General features: G+C 44.0%; 1 protein-coding gene across 1 annotated transcript in view; it reads left to right on the forward strand.

Annotated features, from left to right (window-relative positions):
• Nucleotides 1-10,670: 10,670 nt before the first annotated feature.
• The window catches only part of KY (kyphoscoliosis peptidase), a 32,430-nt gene continuing 23,114 nt past the window's right edge, over nucleotides 10,671-19,986 (forward strand). Inside the window, exons 1-2 of the mRNA XM_077825533.1 lie at nucleotides 10,671-10,803; nucleotides 17,521-17,583. Coding sequence (XP_077681659.1) covers nucleotides 10,671-10,803; nucleotides 17,521-17,583 — 196 coding nt within the window. The remainder of the gene's footprint in view (nucleotides 10,804-17,520; nucleotides 17,584-19,986) is intronic.

The raw sequence follows: 19,986 nt of genomic DNA on the forward strand, positions 1-19,986 counted from the left end.
CAATCCTCCCAACACTTGCACCCCCCCCTTTCCTGGGAAATGTTGGATAAAAAGCCTCACCAATTTGCATAGGTGACCACAGACCCAAACCCTTGGATCTGAGAACAATGAAAAAGCATTCAGTTTTCTTACAAGAAGACTTTTAATAAAAATAGAAGTAAATAGAAATAAAGAAATCCCCCCTGTAAAATCAGGATGGTAGATATCTTACAGGGTAATTAGATTCAAAAACATAGAGAACCCCTCTAGGCAAAACCTTAAGTTACAAAAAAGATACACAGACAGAAATAGTTATTCTATTCAGCACAATTCTTTTCTCAGCCATTTAAAGAAATCATAATCTAACACATACCTAGCTAGATTACTTACTAAAAGTTCTAAGACTCCATTCCTGGTCTATCCCTGACAAAGACCAGCATATAGACAGACACACAGACCCTTTGTTTCTCTCCCTCCTCCCAGCTTTTGAAAGTATCTTGTCTCCTCATTGGTCATTTTGGTCAGGTGCCAGCGAGGTTACCTTTAGCTTCTTAACCCTTTACAGGTGAGAGGAGCTTTCCCCTGGCCAGGAGGGATTTCAAAGGGGTTTACCCTTCCCTTTATATTTATGACAGTTGGATTAGCAGGTGCAAAGTGCTGCTGAGCAGGGAAGGAGTTAAAAATACGTGTTGTGTTCAAGCATCACAAATCAGTTATAAGAACGTAAGAATAGCCCTACTGGGTCAGACCAAAGGTCCATCCAGCTCAGTATCCTGTCTTCTGACAGTGGCCAGTACCAGGTGCCCCAGAGGGAATGAACAGAACAGGTAATCATCAAGTGATCCATCCCCTGTCGCCCATTCCCAGCTTTTGGCAAACAGAGGCTAGGGACACCATTCCTGCCCGTCCTGGCTAATAGCCATTGATGGACTTATCCTCCATGAATTTATCTAGTACTTTTTTTAACTCTGTTATGGTCTTGGCCTTCACAACATCCTCCAGCAAGGAGTTCCACAGGTTGACTGTGCCCTGTGTGAAGAAATACATCCTTTTATTTCTTTTAAATCTGCTGCCTATTAATTTCATTTGGTGACCCCTAGTTCTTGTGTTATAAGAAGTAGTAAACAACACTTCCTTATCTCCTTTCTCTACACCAGTCATGATTTAATAGACCTCAATCATATCTCCCCTTAGCCGTCTCTTTTCCAAACTGAAAAGTCCCAGTCTTATTAATCTCTCCACATAGAGAAGCCATTCCATACCCCTAAACTTTTGATGCCCTTTTCTGAACCTTTTCCAATTCGAATATATCTTTTTTGTGATGGGGCGACCACATCTGCACACAGTATTCGAGATGTGGGTGTACATGGATTTATATAGAGGCATCATGATATTTTCTGTCCTATTATCTATCCCTTTCTTAAATATTCCCAGCATTCTGTTCATTTTTTTGACTGCCGCTGCACATTGAGTGGTTTTTTTCAGAGAACTATCCACAATGACTCCAAGATCTCTTTCTTGAGTAGTTACAGCTAATTTAGACCCCCATCATTTTATATGTATAGTTGGGATTATGCTTTCCACTGTGCATTACTTTGCATTTATCAACATTGAATTTCATCTGCCATTTTGTTGCCCAGTCACCCAGTTTTGTGAGATCCTTTTGTAGCTCTTCACAGTCTGCCTAGGATGTAACTATCTTTAGTAATTTTTTATCATCTGCAAATTTTGCCAAGTCACTGTTTACCCCTTTTTCCAGATCATTTATGAATATGTTGAATAGGACTGGTGCCAGAACAGACCCCTGGGGGACACCACTATTTACCTCTCTCCATTCTGAAAACTGACCATTTATACTTACCCTTTGTTTCCTATCTTTTAACCAGTTACCAGTCCATGAGAGCATCTTCCCTCTTATCCCATGGCAGTTTACTTTGTGTAAGAGCCTTTGGTGAGGGAACTGGGAGAAGAGGTAAATACGCTGGAGGGTAGGGATAGGATACAGAGGGACCTAGACAAATTAGAGGATTGGGCCAAAAGAAATCTGATGAGGTTCAACAAGGACAAGTGCAGAGTCCTGCACTTAGGACGGAAGAATCCAATGCACCACTACAGACTAGGGACCGAATGGCTCGGAAGCAGTTCTGCACAAAAGGACCTAGGGTTACAGTGGACAAGAAGCTGGATATGAGTCAACAGTGTGCCCTTGTTGCCAAGAAGGCCAATGGCATTTTGGGATGTATAAGTAGGGACATTGCCAGCAGATCGAGGGACGTGATCATTCCCCTCTATTCGACACTGGTGAGGCCTCATCTGGAGTACTGTGTCCAGTTTTGGGCCCCACACTAGAAGAAGGATGTGGAAAAATTGGAAAGAGTCCAGCGGAGGGCAACAAAAATGATTAGGGGACTGGAACACATGAGTTATGAGGAGAGGCTGAGGGAACTGGGGATGTTTAGTCTACGGAAGAGAAGAATGAGGGGGGATTTGATAGCTAATTTCAACTACCTGAAAGGGGGTTCCAAAGAGGATGGATCTAGACTGTTCTCAGTGGTAGCAGATGACAGAACAAGGAGTAATGGTCTCAAGTTGCAGTGGGGGAGATTTAGGTTGGATATTAGGAAAGACTTTTTCACTAGGAGGGTGGTGAAACACTGGAATGCGTTACCTAGGGAGATGGTGGAATCTCCTTTCTTAGAAGTTTTTAAGGTCAGGCTTGACAAAGCCCTGGCTGGGATGGTTTAATTGGGGATCGGTCCTGCTTTGAGCAGGGGGTTGAACTAAATGACCTTCTGAGGTCCCTTCCAACCCTGATATTCTATGATCTTGTCAAAGGCTTTCTGAAAATCTAAGTACACTATATCCACTGGATCCCTTGGTCCACATGCTTGTTGACCCCCTCAAAGAATTCTAGTAGATTGGTGAGGCATGATTTCCCTTTACTAAAACCATGTTGACTCTTCCTCAACAAATTATGTTCATCTATATGTCTGACAATATTGTTCTTTATTATAGTTTCAACCAGTTTGCCCAGTACTGAAGTCAAGCTTACAGGCCTGTAATTTCTGGGATCACCTCTGGAGCCCTTTTTAAAAATCAGCGTCACATTAGCTATCCTCCAGTCATCTGGTACAGAAGCTAACTTAAATGATAGGTTACAGACTACAGTTAGTAGTTCTGCAATTTCACATTTATAATCAGCATGATCTATAATAGGTATGATCTCTAGCATCAGCAATGCCCAAGAAAACCAAGTTGAGGACCCTGTGGGTGATATGTGTCCCTGGGGACACTTGGAGTATGCAGTCCTTGCGTGCTTGAATACCAATTTGTACCAAAAGTGGTGTCTCATTTCCACCTGAATTAGGTCATCAAGCTTTCCATGGTGTCCTGAAACCTCGTTCTCACCTGGGAGATAGTAGATTTTATATACTAAAGTTTAAAGGATTGCAAGATCGTACCTGGGCAGGACTTAGACACATAGGAATTCATCTAGACCAGTGGTGGGCAACCTGCGGCATGTGGGCCGCACGTGGCCTATCAGGGTGTTCCGCTGGTGGGCCGCAAGACAGTTTGTTTACATTGACCTTCCACAGGCATGGCCGCCCACAGCTTCCAGTGGCCACAGTTCACTATTCGCGGCCAGTGGGAACTGTGGGAAGCAGTGGCCAGCATATCCCTGCAGCCTGCACTGCTTCCTGCAGTTTCCATTGGCTGGGAACAGTGAACCATGGCCACTGGGAGCTGCGGGCAGCTATGCCTTCAGACAGTCAATGTAAACAAACTGCCGCGCAGCACACCAGTGGATCACCCTGACGGGCTGAAGCTTGCCCATGACTGATCTAGAACCTGTAACCTTTCAGGGTTCAGTACATGGTGACTGCCATTTCCACTCATCTCTCGAAGAGACCATGCTGTGCATTGCCACAAGCTATGGGTTAGTGAGGGTGACGATACCTGAGAGCTCCCTCTACTAGAGCTAATGAGGCACTGACAACATGCCTCAGGAAAATCTCCATTTTGGAGATCCACAGGGCTGCGTCCTGGAGTTCTGTTCACACACCACTGCTCTCTCAGCTTGGCATCCAGATCTTATGTTTGCCCTGGGAGAACATTTAGTTGGAACTGCTCAACCCACATTCCTGGGTTTATATTTCTTGCTGTACTCCAGTAAGTGGGAGCTACGCAAAGAGCAGCTCAAAGAAGAAAGTCAGGTTCCTTACTGGTCACTAGTGCTTCCAGAATGTTACTTCTGCAGCTCACAAAATGTGCTCAAAGAGCAGCCCATCCAATGGTCTGGGTGCCCTGGACCGACTTACAAAGATACCCTGAAATAAGCAGATCTGTCTTCACGCTACCCACCCACCTCCTCAGATTTCTGTTCTCATAGCAATCTTGGCTCAGTTCTACTAAACCCAAATTGACTCCACAAAGCCCTTTCATAACCTGAGCATTCAGTGCCATGGCGGAACACTCGGGCAATCCCAGCAGCCACTGGTCGGGCCTGGGAAAGCACCTCTGACAAGTGCAAATGTCCAGAGGCAATGCTCTTAAAAAATGACAGTTGTTGGGGAGTAACCTTCCCTTGGTGTCTAAGCTGCGTTGTAGGGATAAGTTCCCTTCCCCGGTGATTATAAAGGACTAGTAACATAGGCCAACGAGACAAGAAAAGCTTTGCAGAGTGTCCTGAAGGTCAACAAATCCACTCTTTGGCACACAAGGGGGAAGAAAATCCAAATGCTGACAACCATTCATGGCAAATGTCCTGCCAACAGACCCCTCCTTCGCTTTTATAGAAAGAGGTCTCGAGTTGCAGCCACCTGAGTATGAGCTCTGGAGAAAAGAGATCCCTCATGTGGGAACCGCTGTCCCTGTGCTAGTCATCCTGCACACTTAGTAACCAGCTGCTCCTGCACAAAGAGGAGAAATAACATCTATCATAAAGCAACAAAAATGGCAGGGGTGTGTAGAATGGATGTGTTTTAAAAGAAAAATCATATGCCCCATATCCCAGCTCTTTGCCTCAGGAAGGTTCCTCTACTGATGCTGTACTTTGAATTCTCCCTTTGTCAAGACACACAGGATTTGCCCTAGCAGATCAGACAACACCACAGTGAAGTCAGTGAGTTAGGTGCCTTCATAACTTTAAGAATCTGAGCCCCTGTCACTAGCGATTTTCATTGCCCTTTTTTGGGCCTTCTCAGTCTTGACTGTATGTCCCTACAGGTGACAGCTGAGGGCATTACCAGCACTTTGTATAATGTCATGTTATGTTTGATTCAGGTAAAGTCTATGCCCATCGCTGTGTTTATTTGTGGTGTTTCGGCCATTTCATTTAGCTCAGTGTAAATGAACAATCCTCATTGTCTTTCTGCAACCTAAATATGGCCTGATCGCTTTTCACAATAATATCCCAGCCATCAATTAGATCCCTGGTTGTGTGGATACCAGAAAACTGAATACAGGAGTTTATAGTTCAGTGGCAAGTTCTGCTGCGTCTTAAATCATAAAGCACAGCTGCTGACACAGCAGAAGCTGCAAAATGAATGGAACATTTGACCAATCCATGGAGTGGTAGCTTATGAAAGGGGAATAAATTCAATGTGTTGCAATTCAGTTAGAGGGAGAAAGAAAGGACAAGCAGGCCAAAGGACTCCATTACAGTATCATAGAATCTCAGGGTTGGAAGGGACCAAGGTCATCTAGTCCAACCCCCTGCTCAAAGCAAGACCAATCCCCAATTTTTGCCCCAAATGGCCCCCTCAGGGATTGAACTCACAACCCTGGGTTTAGCAGACCAATGCTCAAACCACTGAGCTATCCCTCCCTCATCGGAATGTCTAATGCAGTGGGAACACACTTGGAAGCTTTAACTGCCCAAAATCAGACAGCTACCACAATTTCAATGAGCTGCTGAATGCAGCAGCTAACAAGAGGGGAATTCAAGATCCAGAGCCTGGATTTCCAAACGTGAGTAGTGATTTCCAGTGCTGTGATTTTGGGGTCTGACTTTTCAGAGGGCAGGTACACAACAGCACTTTCTGAAAGTCAAGCCCCTCTAAGGTGTCTCACAGTGAGCCCCCAAAAACTGAGGGCTCAAAGTCATCAGGGTCAGATTTTAAAAAGTATTCAGATGCCTAAAGGTTCAGATAGGCACCTCGTGGGATTTTCAAAAACATGGCAGCACTGAACTCCCACTGATTTCAGTCTTTTATCAGTGTCTCAGATCTGTGGCAGAACGGATCTTCCCACCATGCATAATGCCAGTACCATCACATACTTGCTAGAGCCAGAAGTCTTGTAGGCGGCCCAGATTATTCTGCATTTTCTTCAAAAACACTGGTCTGTAGTTTTATTTTATATTCAGTGGGATTTAATAATATAATTCTCACTATGTATATATTCTCTCTCTCTCTCTCTCTCTCTCTCAATGGTACAGTCTTATTTGTACCCTGGCCACTGAGCCATCACCCTGAGACTTATTCTTACATTTTAAACCCTTGATCAACTTCAAAGAGTTGCTTTATTTTTAAATCAACCTGGCAGTAACCTTCTCCTCCCCCAAGATGTGAAAGTTCTGCCTCCAGATAACACCTGCCTGTGGCCCAGGATAAGGGGCTGGAATTAGTCCTGGGCCAGTGCCAGGTTTTTATGCATAAAAGTGTCATGGCCTAAAGATCTCTCAACCCTACCGGACTAGAGACAGGCACTTTACACCAATGGGAAGAAGAAAAGATGTGGTTCTTAAATGAGTTAAATTGCCACATGCTCATACATTAGGAAGCCAGAAGGGACCGTTTTGATCTTCCAGTCTGCTCTCCTGCATAGCACAGGCCAGAGAACTTCACACAGGGATTACTACCTCAAGCCCATCTCTGGTGACTGAGCCAGAACATCTGTTTTAGATAGACAGCCCATCCTGATTTAAAGATTCCAGGTGATGAAGAGACCAACACATCTCTTGGTAAGTTCTTCCATTGAGCATGGGCTGCTGCCCCAGTGCTGCATGGGGGAGTGCACATAAAAGTAAAGGGGATGGACAGGGAGGCACAAATGTGTTGAGCTGCCCGGATACACAAGAAGAGGCAAGCAACTCTGCCCTATATGACGGGGCTATGAGCACAAATAATAGACATGGTCCAAAAATGAGTGGGGAGGGTTCCATGGAACTTTTCACTGGAAAGCCTGACAACCAACATTTTCTGTCTGAAAACGGAAACATTTGAATTTGACCATTTTGAAGGAATGCAGACACTTCCTACGAATATATTCATTTAGTCAAAAGCCCAAATTTTCTGTTGAAAATACATTTGGATGGAAACATTTCGAATATCCCTATTCAAGATGTCAGAGAGGAGCTGTAGTGATAATCCTGCCGGCTGATAGGAAGAGGTCAGTGACAATGGGAGACGACAACAGCCAGCTCAGGCGTATCAAAGTCACTGCTTGAAGGAATAAAAACTACCACTAACCTCGCCACGCGCAGAGCCAAAACCCCAGCTCTTCTCCCAGGCTTCCCCACAATAGAGTTCTCATTCCCACAGACTCATTCGTTAAAAAGAGAAAATCCTGAACCCCATTCTTCTGGAAAGGAAGGAATGGAGAGAGAGAACGCTGTTGTTTTTCCAGAGACGGGAGGTGCTTACATATTACGGTGAGGAGGGCCTTCTCTGGATTTAGATAGATGGGTATAGAACTCCCCTTGGGATAGTGCAACTCCAGTGCCCACTTCTGAGGCTAGAGTCTGAATCTTACAATCTAGCCCTAAGAAGATGAGGGTCAGCAGCAACTGAAAAACAAAAAGCAGCAGGACACCAGGTGGTGGAGGCTTTTAGGAAGGGTGCATGGGGTTTAACTTAAATTTGTATTGCAGGTTAGCTGTCTCAATCAACTTAAACTATACTGAAAAAAGCAACTCCTAAACTAAAATGGGTGCCACACAGAGGTTTGCACCAGATTAACTAGATCGGTTTAAATCCATACCTTAGTTTAAATGAGTGCAACTTTCTCATGTAGACAAAGCCTTAATCTAGTACCACAAGGGGTTTCCCCTCTAATTATTAATGAATCATTGCCCATTCAGTTGGGGCTGTCTAATGGGATTGCCAGAAGAAGGCTGTTTGGAGGAGGGATTTGAAGGAGAGGTTTGTGTCACTAGAATATGGAGGTCCAAGCGTCAGGTGCAGTGTGGAAGAAAGCATGGAGATAAGAATGTGAGAGAGTGAGGAGGCTTGAGATGCTGACGGAGTGAAGGGAGTTGTTGGGGAGGAGTATAGGCCAGAGCCAAGTTTTATGCAGTATAGAAGGCAAAAACGAGGAGCTTCAGACGGCCCAAATAAGGGGTATAGATGTGGAGAGCCAGGGGATGCAAGAAGTGGGGTGAGATATGCAGAGTAGATGGTGAGGAAGATGATGATTATACCAGGTGTATTTTGCCTGGGCAGTAGGGGGACATGGTGATGTTCAAGAAGGCCAGAGAGGAGAATTCTGTTATAGTCTAGAGGAGAAAGGACCAAGGCTTGGGTGAGGGATTTAGACAGCAAAATGGAGAAGAAAGGGTGCTTGCAGGGATGCTGTGCAGGAAAAAAGCACCGGGACCGACAGCCTAGATGTGGTGGCAGAGGAGAGAGTTGAGAAGGGCTCCAAAGTGGTGACACCAGCTGAGAGGAGGACAATGGAGCTGCTAGAATGATGGACACAGGAGAGTTTCATTAACTCAGGGGACCTGGCACACAGATGGGTGAGCCCCCGAAGAACTGGAGGCTCTGTTTGCCTGAGCCTCCAGAACTTTGAGTTCTTTTATGAATCCCCCATGCCCTCTTCTCCTTCCTTCCAACCGTAACGCCTCACTGGATAGGTCATCAGCAGGGACTGCATTTAAGACCTCTGAATCTAAAACCAATGCTGCTGCTGCTTGAGCTAAAGAGCTGATTCCCCCAGGGGGAAACGACAGCATACTTATGTGGTCCAGACACCAGAGCAGGCAAAGACCCACATAGCATACTGTGTTAAGGTGGGTTACAAAGCAATAGCCCTAAAACCATCTGTTCCTTCCCATGAGACCCCTTGCCCTGACCCATGACTGCTCCTCTGCTAGCAGGGAGGCTCCAAATTGGAACTGAAGTATTGAGCACGGGAGTGTGGGCATCAGAACAGCTCAGGAACATTGCAAGCATTGTACATGTGGATTACGAAGGGGGCAGCGGCAAAGCTGGGCAGAGGCAGCATGCACAGAGCCATGCATGCTATTTCTGGATCTGCTGAGCAGAGGCATCCCGCTGGGTTTGCAGGGAAGGTTGGCTGCCTATTGGCTACCTGTGCCTTGGCAGAAGCTCACAGTAGGGGCTGTAGATCAGGGGGGTGGGAGGTGTACCTGGGTGCACTCTGCCAACACCAGTCAGCAGTACTAGCTCCCTGTTTATAGATTAAGGAGCAGTAAATTTACCCCAGAATCATTGGAGGGGAAAAAACCACTTGGCAAAAATTCCAACAGCAATTAGAGCTAGTGACACCAAAAAGTAAACACCATTAGACATAGCTTTATCCCCTGTGTCAGTAGCATGGGCTGGCGTCAGCATGATGAATGAGTACTGCAAGCGTGCAAAATTGTGTAACTGTGCCGGAGAGAGTCCGTCAACCCACAGGTGTTAACATTCCCCTGAGGCCACCAGCCAAACATCCCTCAGCTGGCAGCTCTGTGACAGGATGGAAGCCCAAGATAAAATTAGAAAGGATTTCTAATCCAGCATCTTGTACAAATGGTAGGGGCCAGCTAAACTGGGTTGCTGTTAATTGCTAAACCAGACCGCTGTACTCCCTCTCCTACCCTCTTTGTGTGCTATGAAACTTTCAGCTGAGGCAGGATTTTTGCTGCTAGTGTTTTCTGTCACCTACAGATTTCAGAGACCATGTCCTTCATGCCGATTGGTGGGGAGATCCATTTGTTGCCTCTTAAGCAGTGTCTGTTTTTTTCAGGGCAGACCTCTCTTTATTTATTTATTAGTGTTATTTATTAATTTGTTAGCGTTATTTATTAATCAGTTTTGGAAGCGCTATTCCCCCTGAAAATGGCTGTTATGGCCCACTTTACACCTTCACCCCAGGACACAAAGTCACAGGCTTTTGTTCACAATTGCACACCTTCCTCATCGCTCCTTTTGTTAGTTTTTATTTCTAAGCCATTGATTTGGGGTTTTTTTAGCCATGTTTTAAAGTTTCCACTTTGGGTGTGGCAGAGGAGAATCAGAGAGGCATCCTTTTAAAGAACCTGCAAGTGTTGCAGAATGAATTCCCTCTAGCATAAGAGTGCTGGTAGGGGGATTTGAGGGTAGACAAGTGCTTAAATCTGAAAGGGCAGAGAGAGGTGAAGGGGGAGAGGAACGCTTGTCCTGAAACTAGAACTCTCCTTCTGAAATGTGGCTCCTTCCTCAGATTTAGGAAGTGGATCCCTGCTGGGATTTCCTTTCAAAGGTGACTTGTAATCTATTCATTAGGTTAGATTTTGGCAGGGTAGTAATAGTGCATTTGAGCAGGGTCGGGCACATGTTATTTGTGTGTGTGCAGAGTTCGTTTTGGGTGAGGGGGGGCATTTGCCTTTCCAAGATTGGAAAATAAACACTGCCAGTTCTGCAGCAGCAGCAGCAGCAGGTCTGGGTGAGGAAGGAAGCGGTGGCAATGCTCTGATGGGTACCATGGAGTTTAAAAAAGACGCCAGTGCAGTAACAATTGAGATGCTTCTCATAGTTCGCCCTCAGAAGAGGAAGACAGTGCAAAGGGTGCAGACAGACAGACAGATGGAAATCAGTGCCTCGCACCACATCCAAGGTAAAGCAATATCTGCAGTTGTTCAAGTGGAGGGGTGCAGCTGCAATGCATGCAGAGCCAAGCTGCAAGTGATTTGTAGAATGAGAGGTGAACCATCAGCTCTCAGGAAAGAACAACGGGTTTTTTGGCTTTCTTTTGTGCCCCCCTAACTTAAAGACATGCAATGAAAACCCAAACCTGCAAACTCCCCTCTAAAATTTTCCAGTTTTAACTTAGTTTCGTAGATTCTGTCTAACGAACAAGAGCCTCTGCATGTTGCATACCACACACTGCAGGTGACTCAGGGTGCAGCACTTGTGTGGCACACCCATGGAGCGGCATGTGGCTATTATTCCGAGGACCGTATTTAAACAAGCCCTATTACAATGGAACATTTTATATAGTGTGAGACACTGCCAAAGGGTTTCCAAAAATGCATTAGATTTACAAGGCAAAGCAGTAAGCAGGTTAAACTGACTGTGCTTCAGTTATTTAATCCCAAATTGGTGGCTATCACAAAACGATACATAGGGCAACATGGTTTTATTTTAGTGTGTGTGTGTGTGAGCATGTGCATACTTTGTCTGCAAAGAATATCACCATGAGCCATTTATAGCTACAGTTTGTGACAATCCCCTTGGCCTATCTCCTGTCCCTTCAGGGGATCTTCCATGCTCTTTTTGGAACCCTGGAAATCATGGGCTATTTGCAGACAAGGGAGAGAACCTCCCCTCTCACTGCAAAACTGAAAAGAGAAAACACTCCATTGCTGCAATCTGGTTTAATCCCAGATTTTAACTGTATTTCAGATGCTGGTGATTGGGGCTATATAGATACCGAAAAAAAGACAGGAAAAGGTGGATGATCTGGCTAATCTAATCTTTAGCTATAGTTGATTTCTGTCTACTTCATGCCTACACCAGCACCAATGTCTCCAACTCCTTTTCAGCCTTCTCCTACAGAGCTGGTGGGGGTGAGATGAGTTTGGACATTTTGAAAACATTTTCATTTGAATGTTTTAAAAAGGACCAAATTTCAAAAAAATTTACTGCTTTTTTACTGAGAAGTCTCAATTTTCCAAAGATCTTTGGTTCTGAAATTGTTTTCCCAGTTTGCTTTCTTCTTTCTTCCCCCTTTTTTCCTCACTAAAACAATAACTGAAAATGTTTTCAGTTTTCGTTGGGAGGAGATGGAAGATATTGAAAAATGAAACCATTTCATTTTATTTAAAAGGGCCATTTTTGACTAAAACATTTTCCGGCAAGTACAATTACCCCTGAATTGTCTGCCCACCTCAAGCAGAAATGCTATGCCCCAGAAGGATTTGCTCTGCAAAATTACAGCAAAATCAGCTCTCCAAGCCATTTTGGCTTGAACCATTGTAGGCAGGCAAAGGGAGTTAGAAAGGCTCAGGAGCTCTGGGGACACAAACAGGAGGAGGGGAAACTGAGCATGGAAAGCAGTGTTATGTGGAGGAACAGGGGTCAGTGGATAGGTGGCAGGAAGAGGGGGAAGGGTTAGGTATCAACTGTTCAGGGTAGAAAGCTAATTACTCCTGGCTCTAGCTGTCTCCCATGAGAGGGTAATAGCTGGATAACTTCTTTCTATGGACTCTCTTGTATTTAGATTAATGGTGCTACTGGAGGGAGTATTTGGGTAGTGGATAGACCTGGTAGAAAATGCCCCTTTATTTTTTGTTGGCTATTTAAAAATTGAGTGTGGTTTATTTCTCCAAATAACCCTAAAAATGGGGAAAAAAATTCAATGAAAACTTGCCATAGAAAGCTGAAAAGTTTCAGGGCTTTGAACATTCATTCTGGTAAAACTTTTGTTTTTGAAAACTACATTTTTGCCGAAGCCCAAAACATTTTACCAACATTATTTCAGTTTTCAATTTTCATTTTTTGTTGATAAACTGCAAATTTTCGATCCAAATGAAAATCTTTTGTTTTTTGTTGAAAATATTTAAAAATGTTGACCAACTCTACTGGCATATCTCTCCTTCATAAACAATGTCATAGCCTCTAAGAAGCAGTGTTGCCTAAGAGATACAGCTCTGGGCTGGAACTCAGGAGACCTAGATTCCATTCCTGGCTCTGTCCCTGGCCTGCTAGGTGACCTTGGGCAAGCTGCTTCATCACTCCGTGACTCAGTTTCCCCAGTCTCTAAAATGGGGATAATGATACTGACCTCCTTTGTAAAGTACTTTGGGGTCTATGGATGAAGAGCTAGTTAGTATCAGTAGTAGTGTTCCCCTGCTGCTGATCTCTAAAGTGCTTTAAAACTTACTTTCAGGGTGAGCCACCATGAACCATCATGATTTTCAAACTTTTCCAGTGAGAGATTCTCCTTGGACAGCCTTGCAACATGTTACTTTGGGAGGGGATTTGTCTAATATTTAAATGAAAACACAGCATAATCAGGAAGAGTTTGGGAACTAAAATAGGGCCATGGCTGGGAAAAATAGACTTCCTCTTGAAGTCAGTGGATTTACATCAGGGATGAATATAGTCCAAAATATTAAAAATGTGATTCACCATTCCCATTGCAATTGACTGTGATGTCATAAATTACTCTTTGATTGCAGGAGTAAGTAGAAAAGGAGTCTGAGTTTGGAGGACAAAAGCAGAAATAGCAAAGGAAAATTTTGGACTGGCATTTTTCAAAGAAACTTTTTCCATTCTCATGGGTCAACAGTTATTCTGTGAATCCTCCTGGGTAAATAATGCCTAGCTGAGTGATGTGTCATCATCATGGAGTTGGTCCTGTCTCAGCTAAGTCTACAGAAATTTTATTTTTGTCTTCAATGGGAACAGGAGTGGGTCTGATGTGATCTTCCCACTAGCTGGTATCGAACATGCTGCCCAGTACCCATGAATTATATTGTCTGACTCTCATGCCCATGCTTGTCATTATGTAGGTTTTCAAAGTGATGGAAATGAAAGTGACAGATCGCAGCAACCCAGAGGGAATGGCCTTCCTGGTACATTGTCTTCTCTGCCGTCCATTTTGTATGTGAGAACGTAGGGCAAGTGATAGTGAGGGCATCGTAGAGCTGGCTGGAGCCAGGCAGAGTGCGTGGAGATGCTTTGCAGGCTGCCGATGCACAGCTATGGCTCTGCACACTAACAATGTGCTTGTCACAGCCCGTTCCGTTCCAGGCCTTATTGTGTCTGGCTGATGTGCACAGGGAGGCTCCATTCAGACATGGGTCTCCCTGTGCTCACGCATAATGGGGGAGAATACCACTTTCCTGTCTCTAGCCATCAGCAGGAGCCAGTGGAGGTCAGGGTGTGTGTGTGCATGGGCCGGGAATATGGTGGGATGGCTAGGTGCTGGGCACACTACTGCATACATACATCATAGTTATCATATATGTAACCCTGCCTCAGCATGGGGGGATGGACTAGGCGAGCTCTGGAGGTCCCCTCCAGCCCTACATTTCTCTGATTGTATTATCATAACCAATAAAGAATCCTCCTGAAAGCTAACACAGCCTGAGGCAGTATTAACAGTCACACAGAGCTCTTAGCTTACCCAGGATCCGTGTAGTTCATGGTGCGTGGAGGTAGAAAACGCTGTCCTATTAAGAAGGTGACTCCCTCCTCACTTCAACCCCTAATGGAACAGTTGGGTGCAAATCCAAACTTTCCAGTCCCGTGCACAGTTGTTTTTGGCATGAGGAACAATCTGTCCCCTCGTCCTGAGCTTCCTTATAGCTCAGCCAATCCACTTCTTATCTGACCTATGACCCCTCCCACTAATCCGACTCAAAGCCTTTCTTAAGAGGATACCACCAGCTGTACAAAACCATGCCCTGGATTTGTTAGGGAACATAAGCAGCCCCTAGGGAATGAGCTCAGGCCACCAACCTCATTTTTCCTGTATGAAAACATAATTTGGTCTCTAGTGAAGAAAGGCAAGTGAAAGAAACAGAGTTTTGCTTCCACAGAATCACTAATAACCCCTATATGAAAATCCGTATGTTACTGATGCATTGCTTAATGTGAGTCCTGATCCAGCTCCCACTGCAATCAATGGGAGCAGATTCAGCCTATAGACAGTAAGCAAGCAAGCAATATCTTGTGGCAAGGTACTGTCAGTAAGTGTCTTTGACTATACCAGACACACAGATGACAAATAAGAAAAGCAGATAAATATTAATATCTTTAGAGCCTTAACATGCTCTTCCTTCATGCCTGAGAGGGTTTTCAACGACAGCTACGTAGTGGAGATCAGGCAATTCACCAGGACTAGAAGGGTGAATTAATTACCCAACACACAGAGTTAACTGAAGTACCTCTAATAGTTCAGTGCAAATCTGAGTATCAATACATTTTCCTCTAGCCCTGCCTTCAGGACACAAGATGAGTCCTCTTGAAGATAATTTAGAGCTTGGCTACACTTGCGAGTTAGAGCGCATTAAAGCAGCCCCGGGCACCCTAGCTCACTCCCCGTCTACACTGGCAAGGCATGTAGAGCGCTCTGACTCCACATCTAGAGCGCTCCTGGTACTCCACCTTGGCGAGAAAATTAACACTTGTTGCGTGGTGGCTGAAACGCCCGGGTGTCAGTGTGAACAAGGTGTTGCATTACTGCACTCTGATCAGCCTCCAGAAATGTCCCATAATCCCCTTAAGTCAAGCGGCCACTCTTGTCATTGTTTTGAACTCACCTAGGAATGCAGATATGCTCTTTGAAAGCTCCGATTCTGACAGCCTACTCCGAAACAAAGCAAGCCGTTACTGTGGAATGCTGTGTGAGAGAGAGAGAGAGGCAGGGAGGAGGGGGAGGTCTGCTGCTGTCTGAACTTACAAGACAGCACGCTGACATACTTTCAGCCCCCCCAAAAACCCACTCTCTCTCCCCCCACATACACACAACACACTCCCTGTCACACTCCATCCCCCGCCCCTATTTGAAAAGCACGTTGCAGTCAATTGTACACTGGTATAGCTGCCCATAATGCACCGCTCCCAATGCCACTGCAAGTGTTGCAAATGTGGCCACGCCAGTGCGCTTGAACCTGTCAGTGTGGACAGATTGCAGCGCTTTCCTGACTGTGCTCTACGAAGGCTGGTTTAACTCAAAGCACTCTACATCTGCAAGTATAGCCATATGCTCAGACTGATGCCCTCAAACGGATGCCAAAAGGAATACCAGCTCTTAATGCACCAGCACCAAAGGGGTTAATAAATTCACTTTAATCAGCCACATTCCTGTCTTTATGAGGACTCTGACACCATGGAGCAGCTGGTGCTGCTGCAATATTTACAAACGGTATGACATTAACTGAGATTGAGCCACATTAAAAAAACCCACACTGCTGCTGCATACAGTGCATCAAAATCTCATAATTCACGGGCCTGATCCATGTCAGCTGTGAATTACAAAAAGTATCTGCAAAAAGAAAAGGAGTACTTGTGGCACCTTAGAGACTAACCAATTTATTTGAGCATGAGCTTTCGTGAGCTACAGCTCTGATGTAGCTTCTCTCACGAAAGCTCATGCTCAAATAAATTGGTTAGTCTCTAAGGTACCACAAGTACTCCTTTTCTTTTTGCGAATACAGACAAACACGGCTGTTACTCTGAAAAAAGTATCTGGCCTTTCAGATGAGCTGTTAAAGTGAGGTTCCTTCTGCTGTCGGGACACAGATCCCATGACACTTTCTGAAAAAAAGTAAGGGATAACCCCAGCGTCATGGCCAACGTTCATCCTCAGTGAATCAGGTTCTAATGTCCAAGTCTATATGCGAGATATTGCTCAGTGTTAAATGGCATTTGCTGACTGTGCTAGCTTAATGTCATTGCAGCCCTGTGGGATAGATTAATGTTATTTAGTACCATGTGTATGACCACATCACCTAGGGGCTGCAACTGAGATCAGGGTCTATTCTGCTCAGTGCTGTACACACACACGATGAGAGACAGTCCCTGCCCCACAGAATATATAATCTACACAAACAAAAGGAAAAGAGGTTACTCAACGTTATACAGCTGGGAACAGAATGCAGGTCTCCTGACACCCAGTCCAGGTCCTTACCACTAAACTAATGTTTTTCAAGAGATGGGGTGTGGCCCTCAGAGAGCTCATGAAAGGCAGTCGGGGTCACAAGACATTCAAAACTTTATCTCAATCTGAAGCAAAGAAAATCTCACTCCCCACTCCCTGCACACCTTTTCCATTTCAAGGTCACGTATTTTCTGTCAACCTACTGAAACACTCACATACTAATTACTGATAAATGTTTTACTCATATAGTAAATGTAAGAGGGTAGTGCAAATTTTTGACTTCAAATATGAGGTTGCCAATCTGAAAAGGTTGAGAAACACTGAACTAGACTATTTATGCAAGTATGATACATTTCAGTAAAACGGAATTCAGTTGATGCCAGCCATGCCTCTCCAGAGAGTTCTCCCTCCTTCCTTACTTCCTCAGCCAGGGTCTCGCCACCAATGCCTGAATTGCATGGACTATTCCCAACTAGCACTCCCTTGTTCACTCCGCTTGCATTTGAAGCCCAGGAACTGCTTCACACAGCACATATTGAGCTCTGCTGTATCAATTTGCTTTACAAGCTATAAAAGCTATAGAATAGAATCTCAGTGCCATTTAGCTCATTGGTGCGCCACATTTATAGATTTAACCTGGTTCTGTGGTTGGTGCTCCGTTGCTGTAGGATGAGAAAATTCCATTTTATTCTAATCACGGGGATGTTTTCTTCATATGAACAGGCCAGCCAGTTCAGATGCAGCCTGACGAGCAGGCACCAGTCATTACTTCCTACACCAACGAAGGTAGGTGGTAAGCCATTGAACACTGATTTTCTGTAGCAATGCAGCATTCATCTCTTATTTATGCTCGTATGAGAGAAAACTTGCCCAGAACATCACCACAGCAAAAAACAAATCTGAGATTTTTTTATAATCTGACTGCAAAGGATGAAGAGTCACTGGACAATTCTTTCAAGAATCTTGGGCCTGGTCTACAATTTAAAGTTTTACCAGTATTGCTGTTGATTAAGGGTGTGGCTTTTTTTTTTAACCTGACATAGCTAAGCTGGTGTAGATGGCTTTATGCTGACATAGTATAGATGACTTTATATTGACATAACTGTACTTATACCAATATGGCTAATGCTGCTTCCCCAAACCAGCATAAGCTATACTGGTATAAGCCCTTTCATACCATTTTAACTGCATCCCCACAAGAGGCTTTTGTCAGTAGAACTATATTGGCAAAACTCCACCAGCAGAACCCTCCTAGTGTAGAGCAGACCTTGAGAGAACATGGAAAGTAACAAGAGTTTATCCGTTGGTTCAAATTATTTCTTTACATTTTATAATGGGGCCATCTTAGGTTTGATTCATCCTGTATATCTGTACTATACTAAAATTGATATTTAAAGCCTTCTTGGTCCTTAAAAAGGTGGGTCTTGATTAGGGATGATGATGTTAATAAATAATGCATAATAGTAATAATAATAATAATAAATCACAAAAACTTCAGAGACTTTCATTCCATTGGTTTTCAAAATTGATTTTTTGCTTTTTAAAACTTTCTGTGGAATTTTTGTATCAACTTTTTTTTGGTTTCCAAAGTGGGTTATTTTTGCAAATAAGCATTTCTAGTATAGCTATGCTAGCACAGTACTCCTAGTGAGGACACTGCTCAGACCAACCAAGTGCAGCTTTGCTGGTAGAATTCATTCCACCACATGCCACCTTCCAAGCAAAATAAGCTATACTGGCAAAAGTACAGCTGTCTACACGAAGGGCTTTTGTTGCCACACCTCTTCACACCCCTGGTGGACAAAATAAGCTATGTCAGCAACGTTTCTAGTGTAACTCTGGCCTAAATTTTGAGTGTTGAGCCCCAAGGTCACAATATTGCATGAACAGTACAGTATAATACCCAGGTTGCAGATAAATGCTTTCCTGCAAGGTCATTATTGTAACATTATTGATTTTCATAGATCCCAAGGCCAAAGGGGACCATTGTGATCATCTAGTCTGACTTTCTATACAGCACAGGCCAGAGAACTTCCCCCAAATAATTCCTAGAACAGAGCTTTTAGAAAAACATCCAATCTTGATATAAAAATTGGCAGTGATGGACAGGCCACCATAACCTTGGTAAATTGTTCCAATGGTTAATTACTCTCATCGTTAACATTTACACCATATTTCCAGTCTGAATGTGTCTAGCTTCAACTTCCAGCCATTGGATCATCTTAGACCTTTCTCTGCTAGATAGAAGATTCCATTATTAAAATATTTGTTCCCCATGTAGCTACTTACAGACTGTGATCCAGTTACCCCTAAATCTTCTCTTTGTTAAGCTAAATAGATTGAGCTCCTTGAGTCTGTCATCAAGGCATGTTTTCTACTCCTTTAATCATTCTCATGGCTCTTCTCTGAACCCTCTCCAGTTTATCAACATCCTTCTTGAATAGTGGGCACCAGAACTGGGCACAGTATTCCAGCAGCAGTCACACCAGTGCCAAATACAGACGTAAAATTAGCTCTCCGCTCCCACTTGAGATTCCCCTGTTTATGCCTCCCAGGATTGCATTAGCTCTTTTGGCCATAGTCTCATATTGGTGGCTCATGTCCTTTTCAGTCACTGCTTCCCAGACAGTTTCCCCCATCCTGTAAGTATGGCCTACATTCTTTTTTCCCAGATGTATACTTTTGCATTTAGGTGTATGGAAACATATTGTTTGCTTGTGCCCAGTTTACCAAGCATTCCAGATCGCTCTAAGTCAGTGACCCGCCCTCTTCATTATTTACCACTTCCTCAATTTTTGTGTCATCCGCAAATTTTATCAGTGACGATTTTAATGTTTTCTTCCAGGTCATTGATAAAAACGTTAAACAGAGTAGAGTCACGACCTGATCCCTGTGGGACCCTTCTAGGAACACACCCATTCGATGATGATTCCCTTTTCACAATTACATTCTGAGTCCTTAGTTAGCCAGTTTTTAATCCATTTAATCCTGAAGAAGAGCTCTGTGTAGCTCAAAAGTTTGTCTCTTTCACCACCAGAAGATGGTCCAATAAAAGATATTACCTCACCCACTTTGTCTTTCTAATATCCTGGGACCAACATGGCTACAACAACACTGCAGATGTTAATTTAATATAATTCTAGTTTTTTAATCAAAATGTTGTGCGGTATCAAGTCAAACACACAACAA

Source organism: Eretmochelys imbricata, chromosome 9, assembly GCF_965152235.1.
Source record: "Eretmochelys imbricata isolate rEreImb1 chromosome 9, rEreImb1.hap1, whole genome shotgun sequence".
In the NCBI taxonomy this organism is placed as follows: Eukaryota; Metazoa; Chordata; order Testudines; family Cheloniidae; genus Eretmochelys; species Eretmochelys imbricata.